This window comes from Aethalodelphis obliquidens, unplaced genomic scaffold (assembly GCF_003676395.1).
Source record: "Aethalodelphis obliquidens isolate GAN/ISIS:26980383/991018 unplaced genomic scaffold, ASM367639v1 scaffold88, whole genome shotgun sequence".
Taxonomy (NCBI): Eukaryota; Metazoa; Chordata; class Mammalia; order Artiodactyla; family Delphinidae; genus Aethalodelphis; species Aethalodelphis obliquidens.
Genome location: NW_020838032.1, coordinates 6303172 through 6314487, shown reverse-complemented (window position 1 = coordinate 6314487; position 11316 = coordinate 6303172). Strand labels below are relative to the sequence as shown.

General features: G+C 40.9%; 1 protein-coding gene across 3 annotated transcripts in view; it reads right to left on the bottom strand.

Moving 5' to 3' along the window:
- Positions 1 to 11316, bottom strand: part of FRMD3 (FERM domain containing 3) — a 313237-nt gene that overhangs the window by 157464 nt on the left and 144457 nt on the right. For all 3 annotated transcript variants that reach the window (XM_027094154.1, XM_027094155.1, XM_027094156.1), the window contains exon 2: positions 201 to 305. In XM_027094154.1, coding sequence (XP_026949955.1) covers positions 201 to 305 — 105 coding nt within the window. The remainder of the gene's footprint in view (positions 1 to 200; positions 306 to 11316) is intronic.

Sequence of the window (11316 nt, the reverse complement as noted above, 5' to 3'; positions counted from 1 at the left end):
ACACACACACACACACACACACACACACACACACACACACACACATGTGCGTACACAAACACATACCCAGGCTGGTAAGTTTCATGTGGTCAATAACCATGAGAACAAGTGCACCACAACTGCTCTGAGAAGAACCTATTCAGCACCCCAAAGCCTGAGTGACCCTCCCAGAATGGGTCCAGATAGTGGTCAGCTCTTACCCGCTGCTTCTCTGGGTCCACAAAACGAATGCCGAAGTAGTCCTTCTCCAGCAAGCTGTAGTAGTTGCAGATGTGGTCAATAAGAAACTGCCCTTTGGTCTCCCTCTGCAAAAGAAGCACATTTATGTTTCAGCCAGAGTTTGCCTTGTACATTGATGTCTAAAATGTGCCTCATTCACTCTAATACATCTGTGCTAAGACAGATGAATTCACTCACCCTGCTCTCTGGAGCAGGAGCTTCCAAACTCTTAACTGCAATCCACAGTGAGAAATTCATTTTATACTGTAAGCCATTACACACACACACACACACACACACACACACACACAACCAAAGGAACACCAAAGGGGAACCAAAAGGATACCAAACAATACCCTGCCTAGGTGCAACACACTCTACTATGTTCTATTTTATCCTAGCATATGCCATTTAATTTTTCTAATGCTATTTATGATTCAGAACACTGATTTCACAACTCAATACCTAGTAGAGATCCACAGTTTGTAAAACCACACACGATTCCAAATACAATGCACCTGGCTGCTTGCTTTAACTGCTCATTCAGTCCTCACAACAATCCTGCAAGGAAGGTCCCATTTATATCTGAAGAGAGGCTCAGTGGCTTACCCAAAGTCACACAACATGTATGGAGCAAAGCAGGATCTGATCCAGGTCACCAGGCTATAGAATCCAGGCTCCATGCCACTTTGCCTTTCTGGAACAGTGGTTAATGTACTGTGACCCTGCTAGAACACAGGGTCTAGATGGTATGGAAATGCAATGAATGTATCAGATAGAACACCCCAACTCCCACCAGGAAAGGTGGAAAACTTGCTGCCTCAGGCCTCACAGCCTCCATATCACACCCATAAATCAACATAGAAAGGCACTGAGGTAGACTGGAGCGGGGAGTCCAGGACTGGGATTCAGAGACAGGTCTGGGTGACCTTGAGCAAACTCCCCAGCTGTTTCCACATCGGTAAAATGAGTTGGTTGGACTAGATTTCTAAGTTGGCTAGATTATTTTTCCTTCTAAAACTCTATGAGTAAGAGAAGTATTAGCCAAATCTGATTAAGATAAATACCATTACAACAAAACTCCTTAAGAGCAAAGACCCTTCCAAGCCCTCATCAGGACATTTGATAACTTTCTGCTTCAATCAAAGTTGCTGACAGACCCATGGAATGTTTTAGGGATGGAATGTGACAAAAATAAATGAAGAAATCAGAGACATTAAGTGAAGCCACTCTTCCAATCCACTAAAAATAATTTTGGAAGATCAGTTCGGTCTATGCTACCTGGTTATCTTTTCTTTAGAAACCACTACCACCAGCTTGGGGAGTTGACGCTGGCCCGGGATGCACCGCACTGAACAAAGGACTGGGGCTTATAAGCACATACTGTGATATGAAGCCTCCATTTTCCTGAAATCACTTTTGAGTATAATTTTGGATGAGCTTCGAACCTTTACTTTCTTTATAAAAGAACCCATTTGACGTAGCTCACAGGGAACAAAACATCAAAATGGAACTTGTTTTTAGATTTCTGTAATTGTTTTTAACCCAGAAGGCTCAAACGACAAGCTGTATCTGATGACAACTAAATTCAATGCCCAGAATATAATCAATGGATATAGTTCCTTTCATAGATTTATTCTGCAACCCATCCATCTGAGAGGCTGCTGCAGGATCAAATCACTGAACATAACGTGTGAGTTCATCATTTTATGATTGGATTGCCAAGCTCTCCAAAGCAGAATTTACTATGGTGGACTACCCCCAACATATGCAAGACACACAAGACATGTGGGTTAAGGCAATGCCTTGTAATGATGTGGGACCTTGATTGTGTATGACAGCTACTGTGCCCTGAAGAAGATGTAGTACTCCGATGCACAACAAAGATTATTTTTTTTAATGATTAAACACAGCAACCAATATATACTCTACAGCAATATCTCAGACTACCTAAGATCCTTGAGAGAAGGAAATACCACAGCAGACAATGTAATGACTGGATAATACAACTGCGTCTGAAACAGGGGTCAATGCCTTCTGCAAAAGCAGGTGAGGCCAGTTCCCATGGGTCCAGGCCACCAGGTGGGTTCCAGGTCTCTGCTCCTCAGAGCACCACCCTCAGTCCAGCAATACTGTAGCAAATTCAGCATCACCTGGGAGGGAGCTTGTTGGAAACACAGAATTTCAGGCACTGTCCCAGACCAACCTAACCTGACCTGCATTTCCCTCAGTTATTCATATGCTCATGCAAGTTTGAGAAGCATTGGTCTAGAGGAATTTTCCCAACATGGGAAAAGTGCAAAAATTGTACCTGTCTCCAGAGCCCACTAGGAAAAATGCCCATTTTCCCGTGAGAATTGTCCATTCCTCAACTCAGAAAAATCAAAGGTTTTTCCAGTCTAGAGAACACAAACTGCCCCTGAACCTGCAGGCTGCCAGTCAACCTCATCATCTCGAGATGCTCTATGTCGCTGCTTCGTGCCAAGGAAGCCAGTTTACAGCCTCACGTTCTGCTCTGTTCCACTCCTGCCTGGAGAGCTGGACAATGTTCTTAAGTCATGTAAGTACCTATCATTATCATTTCTGTGCATTAAGCCCAGCTCTTGCACTAAACAAAAGGCCACCCAGGCCCAGTACCAAGAGTTGAAAGAGTTTGTTCAGGTATGTTATGTGAGGGTGCAGAATCCAGCTGCCAGCCTCACACATCTCACTTCAGGGAAGGAGCTTGGGGGTGAGCACTGGTTCTTCCCCCTACCTCCCACTGCTGGAACTCTGTTGAACTAACCCAAAGCCTCCACTCACTTCCTCCTGGTGTTTCTGAGGGGAGAGGCCATTGTTCACACCCTATCCTGCCACCTAAGCCAGTACCTGGCACACTGAGTGTGATCGAATGAATAAATGGGGCACTGCTTTCTCTCATGAAAAACTTGGGTTCTGGAAACTAACAGTGAGCCTCAGGTAAGACAACACAGTCCTCGTGTTAGAGACTCCTCAAACTTAGTACAATTAGCCAGCCTTCACCCTAATCCATCAAGGTCTACATGGAGAAGTGCTAACCAAAGATTTCAAGTATAAGGACTTCTTTTTAATGTCAAAATTTTGTTGATTCTCCGACAAGATATTAGTTATATTTCCAGTACCAACTGAAGAGGGAAGAAAAATCAAATAGCTAATATAACTTCCTTAGAGCTGTTACCCAAGTTGTGTTTTATTAATCACAACAGCATTTCACACATGTGGAAAACAATAGGGCACAAATGTGTGAGCAGGGCCTCCTACAGGGGTCAGCTGGATGTTATGCCTCAAGGAAGTGCCTGAAGTATAGACTTCTTCTTTTAAACATCTTTATTGCAGTCTAATTGCTTTACAATGTTGCGTTAGTTTCTGCTGTTTAACAAAGTGAATCAGTTATACATACACATATATCCCATATCTCTTCCCTTTTGCGTCTCCCTCCCTCCCATCCTCCCTATCCCACCCCTCTAGGTGGTCACAAAGCACCGAGCTGATCTCCCTGTGTTATGCGGCTGCTTCCCACTAGCTATCTATTTTACGTTTGGTAGTGTATATATGTCCATGCCTCTCTCTCACTTCATCCCAGCTTACCCTTCCCCCTCCCCGTGTCCTCAACTCCATTCTCTAGTAGGTCTGCCTCTGTATTCCCGTCCTGCCCCTAGGTTCTTCATAAACTTTTTTTTTTTTTTAGATTCCAGAAATATAGACTTTTGATGCCATCTCTAAATGAGGTTATACAATCTCAGGGCTGAAAGAATAATTTGTTCACCATACATAGTTAAACTGGTGTCCCAATACTGGCTCTCGCCACCTATAGTGCACAGTGAATTGACATTTTTATAAAGACTATACTAAAATATTGTAAATATAGTTGTAATATATTTAATGTGTTAAAAATCTAAACCAATCTAGCCAAGGTGTGGTCTGTGGACAGTGCTGGAATGTAAAATCTTTGTTACCAGTCTTTCATAAGTGGAGAAATTAAGAGTAATTTATTTTATTGTGTTTTCTACAAGTATTAGCCCAAATCAGATTGGGGGAACAAGATCTAGTTCTAGTTTCTCACCACAGACAGTTTGATGTGCTGATGTAAACTGGGCTGCCATGTATGAGGGTTTGGTTTGGGATTTCTTTACCCCAGAAACCTCAAAGTATGAAGGGGGCTAGGCCCTCTCTCCATCGTCTTTGTCCAGTTTTTGTGGACAATTCTTGGTATGCGTGTGGATCCCTGAACTCCTTGCAATGATCCCACATTCTCTCAGCGTTCTCTCCCACAGACTGGAAAGGAACCTAATTTTTGTAATCACAAACCAGACTATTTTTCAGAAAATCCCATCTCTCCTCCCCACCCCAAAGCATGTATTAGAAAGCCTTAAGCAAGTCATGAAATCTCTGAGGCTTAGTTGCTTCTTGTATGAAAGGGGAATAACAGTGATAACTTCCAAATCTACCCCACCAGATTATTTTGAGGCTTATTCACATATTTGTTAAGCATCTGTTATACAGCAGGCATTGGGATAGGAATTAGAGAAAAAGAGTGAGCAAAACACAATTTATAATCTCACAGACCTTAAAACCCTGTGGTTCGTAAAATGTGAAAGCATTTTTGCAAACTGCAAAGCACGATACCAATGTAAGATGCCATTATTAATACTATTAAGAATTATCGTCATCTTAAGTCTCTGTCTCCAGTTTCATAGATCAAGATATAAAGAAGTTAAGAGGAATAGTGTTGACCTCCCAGAACTGGCCTGTGTGGGTGAGAAAGTGAACAAAGAGACAAAGAGCTCATTATTTTTGCTTAACTCCTCTGGCAGCCAATCGCTGGTGATTCATTTACTTCAACTCCCTGGTTCAATGGCAAAGCTAAAATAACAACAAATTTGTGCTTAAAGAAAAAGAACAAGCAAAGTCAACTGGCTAAGTCAGCCATGGCTTGTCTTCATTGAAAAAGTATGGCAGATTTTAATCCTTAATTCCTAAAACACTAGGTCAAGATGTTTGTTTGTTTGGCTGGAAGTAGTCCTTTTTTATGTAAAAATTTTAAAAACTTGTATTGAAATATAGTTGATTTATAGTGTTGTGTTAATTTCAGGTGTACAGCAAAGTGATTCAGTTATACATACATATATACATATATATATATTCAAGACATTTTCATACCTTTTAGATATTGGTTAAATGAGGAAAAGAGTACCAACCCCCAAAATAATTAATGTGTTGCTATAAACCAACACTTAAGAGTTTGAAAAGGTAACTTCAGGAATGAAGGTTTCAACATAATAATGATAATTACTTTATATTAAACACTGTACACCAAGAACCGTGTTACATACTTGCATTTAATCTCTGGATAACACACTGAGGTAATTCATGTCCTCCCCGTGTTACAGATTTTTTAAAGGGACTCAGAAAAGTTAAGTTTGTTTGTAAGTGTGTCAAATCCAGGTCCAACACAGTGCCCAAGCAGTTGTAGGAACTCAATTTGCCCGTCTGACCCCTATTCTCTATGCGGAGACAGAAGAAAAACAACAACATGAGGATTTGGGAACAGTATCAAGTGCCCCAATTACTAGAATTTGGACATTGGCAGCAAGAAGCACTGGGTTATCAACCACCACACCAGACCTAGAGAGACGCAGTTTTATAAAATACAAACCACATTATCATAGACGTCATTGGTTAATTGCCCAGCATCCATTCACCCCTTTGCGTTTCTTAATAGAACCCAGATTTTGTGCAGGTATGCACATATGTGTGCACACACCTAATACATACATACACACACAGGTAGACGCAAAGCCCATAAGCCTCAGGAAACTATAACCCACCCTTACCTCCGGGGCTCAAGCTCAGCTGGTATAAGGGTAATCTCATCCCTCTTGTCTGATTGGCTCAGGAAAGGACACAGGACCTAGTTTAGGCCAATGAGACATGAGGAGCAATTGACCATGTTTTCTGGGACAGCTCTTGTTTACTCTTCTGAAAGAGCTTATGGAAGAGACTTTCCGTTCTCTCTGGATGATGTGACATAAAGGCGTGAGGCCTTGAACTGCTGCGGCCATTCTGAAACCAGCTTGGGGATGAAGGTAACCCTGGGTGGAGCCAAAATATTTACAAGGAAAGTGGAGCTTGTGTTTCCAGATGATCAATCATGAAGCTCACGCTAAGTGTGAACTTCCAAGGATGCCAACAAAATTCCTCGTTTTTTCAGCCAGTACAAGTTGATTTTTCTGCTTGTTGCACCCAAAGTGTTGACTCTGGAGAGAAGGTAAACCAGTGCCTCAGGCCAAGTAGGAGAGCACAGAAAGGACAATAGTGCTGGTGTGAAACACAATTAGAGGTTATTGACTAATGAACCAGAGAGCTAAGTCCATCTACCGACAGGTTCTATTTGGCCAGCACAGTGTTTCTGTACCTTTAAATTGGGAGACTGCACATGAAATCTGGATGCTGGCTGCTCGTGAAAAGGTGGAGGGTCTGGAAACTAGGCCATGAAGGTCTGCTGAGCTCGGGACTGGCTGCCCCTTCTGGTGGCGGGGGTGGGGGGAGCTGGGGGTCTTGCATCCGTTCTATCATCTTCCACATCTTCCACTTCCCTTACTTCCCTGATCCCCAGAGGAATTTGAGTTTACAACCCTGACCTGAGGCAAACTAGAGGCTTTCGAAAGGGTTCCTTGAAAGAGTTTTCCTTGGAACTGCTCAGAAGCACCCTCACAGCCAGAAAAAGTCCTCAGTGGACACAGCTTTGAGTTGCCCTCTGAGGCCATCCAGCCACTGAAATCCTAGGACCTTTGAGGGAAGAAGGGTCCAACATAGACCAGACTTCAGGGAGGATCACTGAGATGAGGGGAGCAGCCAGTGGTCTGAAGAATGAGGGCATCGACCAGGATGCTGGAAACAGTTCATTTTGGGGCTGGTACTGTGCCCCCAGGAACCCTCTCTGACAAACAGAAGTGGGGCTGCCAGACCTAGTTTTCTAGTAATAAAAGTTGTGAGGTTCTTGTTCAAAGGGCCCTTTTGTTTGGCACTCTATGCTTGCAGGAGTTGCTCTTGAAAAGGGGCAGCCCCTAAGCACATCTAAGGAAGAGCAGACTTGTCAGTCTCTGCTAAGTCTTCTTCCTGGGAAGGAAGAATCTAATTCCCATCTGGATACCTAGAAACTCCAAGTGGGGCCTCTAGACAATTACAAGGCCTGAAACAGCAACTGAACACTCATTTTGCTGCCAGGAGCGTGTCTTCTAGGGACAGGTGGTTGCATTTCTTGCATGAATTAAGGGCCTCAATCCATTCACCTTCACTGACAGATGAACAAAGAATACTAATGAGAAACTGGCAAACTAAGTAGTTCTGCTTCTCTTGTGAAGAATAAGCATTTGTTAATTTAAGAAAGATTATGGCTTGATTGAATAACATAAAAATGCTCTGTTTATATCTGTGCTTTAAAAACTCAAGCATATTTATGTAAATTCATACTTTTTGTTATGGTGGGCACCACAGCTTTAACCAAAACAGAGCAACTCTGTAGAAAGACATTAGCTTTTATAATTGGAATTTAAATAGCAAGTGATATTTCACTTTGTTAATTGTTCCTTCCCATTGCAGCCAGTAACTGGTATTTAATATCTGGCTGTGACATATATTCAGAAAATTGCATCATCCTCAGACAGTGAGGAAAGAAGTAATATTAAAGCTTTTAAAATGGGGAGAAATGTAAAGGAAAAAAAGAATAGCGGGATCTCTCATGGTTCCATCTGTGGTTCTCCCACAGAAATTAAAAGTTGTTTTGATTTGTGTTATTCAAATATTTTCAGATGTAGGAAAGGTAAAAACCAAGGCTTCCAGAAGCTGGAGCACCTAATTCCGAATACACATCTGCTTTATAGTAATAATCAGTATATTACGGCTAAGATGATTAGGAAAACATAGGCTAGATCAATTAAAGGCATTTTTGTGGACCATACATATTCATAAGGTGGGGGAAGGGAAGGCATGGTTATGATTGTAGCAGTGACTGAAAAGCTAGAAAATAGCAAAACAACTACCAAAGCCAGACATTTACTGGGGGGAAAAAACCAATAATTGCCTGAAAGTATCTGGCTAAAAAAATACAGGCAAGACACAAGTGGTCACCTAGACCCACCAGGGTCTTTGGTAGAAAGTCAAAACCAACTGCCTATCTCAGTTCTATGGCAGCCTGTACACACTCTGAGGAGACAGAAATAGACTGCCATCCTCACAGCTAGAGGCTTAGTAGTATCAAGGCTGGGGAAGATAAAGGGGCCCTATGGAAGAAAGACAAAGAAACAGTGCATCTACAGAAGGTAAAGCAGCCAGCATGGGTTGGCCAATCCACTGCCCAAGTCCTGACTGGTGTCTTCTGAAGGAGTGTCATATGGCTAAGCAGGCAGAGTGGTTTGGAATCAGTAATGCTTCCATCTCTTTGTTTTCTTCTGGGTGTTTTCCACCTCGGTTACCTCTCCCGTGTTCCACAGCTTTCATCCTAAAGGATGGCTTGTGTGTCTGTGCTCAATCAGAGGGCCGTTTCTATTCTAACTGGCACACAGATCCATCCCAATGTTTGGGGAATCATATTTGACGTGTCAGCTGTTCTTAGCAATTTCTGCCACTGCTCAGTACTCAAAAGGTTCTTCCTTCCACATCTTTTATTCTTCTTCCTATATCAGGGTGTAGTGCCATTGCCAAGCCCAATTCTTGAAGGCACTCACCTCTGAATAATTTTAGGGTTTTCCAACTCCAAACCTTTCCACAATTTCGAAAAGTGTTCTTTTAAAAAAATCTCACGCTGAGGACTCAAAGGCTCAGACAGCCTAATTAACTTATTCACGGTCAACACAACTAGAAAGTAGCAGAGTCAGTATTTAAACCCAGGTCTGCTTGATTTGGTTATTATAGCCAATGATTAAAAAGAAATAAGATCCTTAACTTGATAAAGAACATCTTATAGCTAACATCATACTTAATGGAGAAAAACTAGACGCTTTAAACCTACAGCTAACGTCGTACTCAATGGTGAGAAACCAGATGTTTCTTCACTAAGATCGAGAACAAGGCAAGGATGTCCCCTCTCACTACTTCTATTTGACAACATGCTGAAAGTTGTAGTTAATGCAGTAAGATAAGAAGGAAATAAAAGATTGGGAAGGAAGGAATAAAACTGTCTTTATTTGAAGATTAAGTGATCATCTATGTAGAAAATCCAAAAGAACAGACAAAAAAAAAAATTTCCTGGAACTAATACGTGATTATAGCAAGGTTGCAGGATACAAAACTAAATATACAGAAGTGAATTGTTTTCCTACATGTTAGCAAAGAACAACTGGAAGTTGAAATTAAAACCACTTACATTAGCACCAAACCCGTTAAATACTTAGGTACAAATGTGTACAAAATCTATGTGAGGAAAACTACAAAATTCAGATGAAAGAAACAAAAGAAGATCTAACTACATGGAGAGATATTCCATGTTAATGTAGATAAGACTCAATGTTGCCAAGATGTCAGTGCCTCCCAACTTGATCTACAAATTCAAAGCAAGCCCAATCAAAATCTCAGCAGTTACTTTGTGTATATCAACGATCTGATTCTAATATTATTACAGAAAGAGGAAAAGATCCAGAATAGCCAGCACAATATTGGTGAAGAACAAAGTCAGAGGACTGACACCACCCAACTCCAAGACCAACTACAAAGTTTCAGTGATCAAGACAGTGTGGTACTGGCAGGAGAATTGACAAATAAAGCAAAAACCAGAATTGAGAGCCCACACCAATAGAGGCCAGAAATAGACCCACACAAATAAAGTCAACTAATCTTTGACAAAGGAGCAAAGACAATTCAATTGAGAAAGGACAGTCTTTTCAACAAACGGTGCTGAACAACTAGAAATACACATGCAAAAAAAAAAAAAAAAAAGAATCTGGACACAGACCTTACATCCTTCACAAAAATTAACTCAAAATGGATTATAGACGTAAATGTAAACGACAAAACTATAAAACCTCTAGAAGGAAACACAGGACAAAATCTAGGTGACCTGAGTTTGTAATGGCTTTTTAGATACAATCCAAAAAGCATGATCTGTGACAGAAAAAATTGATAAGTTGGCCTTCATTAAAATTTAAAACATCTGCTATGCAAAAGAAACTGTTAAGAGAATGAAAAAATAAGCCACAGACTTGGAGAAAGTGTTTGCAAAACATATCTGACAAAGGACTTGTAGCCAAAAATATACAAAGCACTCTTATAATTCAGCAATATGATACAAACAACTCAGTTTAAAAGTGGGCAAAAGATCTTAACAGACACTTCACCAAAGAAGATATACAGATGGCAAATAACACATGAAAATATGCTCCACATCGTATGTCATTAGGGACTTGCAAATTAAAACAACAATGCGATACCACCACACACCTATCAGATGGCTAAAATCCAAAACACTGACAACACCGAATGCTGACAAGAACGTGCAGCAACAGGAACTCTCATTCACTCCTGGTGGAAATCTAAAATGGTACAGCCACTTCTAAAGACAGTTTGGCTATTTCTTACAAAGTTAAATGTAAGCTCAATCCAGTAATTTTGCTCCTAGGTATTTACCCAAATGAGTCAAACACTTATGTCCACACAAAAACGTGTACACAAGTGTTTATAGCAGCTTTATTCATAACTGCCAAAAATTGGAAGCAACCAAGATATCCTTCAGTAGGTAAATGGATAAACGAACTGGTACATCCATATAATAGGATATTATTCAGTGATAAAAAGAAATTAGCTTTTACGCCATGAAAAATGAAGGAATCTTAAATGCAAATTGTTAGGTGAGAGAAGCTAGTGTGAAAAGGCTACCTATTATATTGCATACAAATGACATTCTGGAAAAGGCAAAACTATATAGACAGTAAAAAAGATCAGTGGCTACTGCAGTGGGAAGGGGAATGAATAGGTGAAACACACAATTTTAGGGCAGTGAAACTATTCTGTATGAAACTTTAACGGTGGATATATGACATAATATATTTGTCAAAATCCGTAGAACTGTATAACACAAAGTGGAAC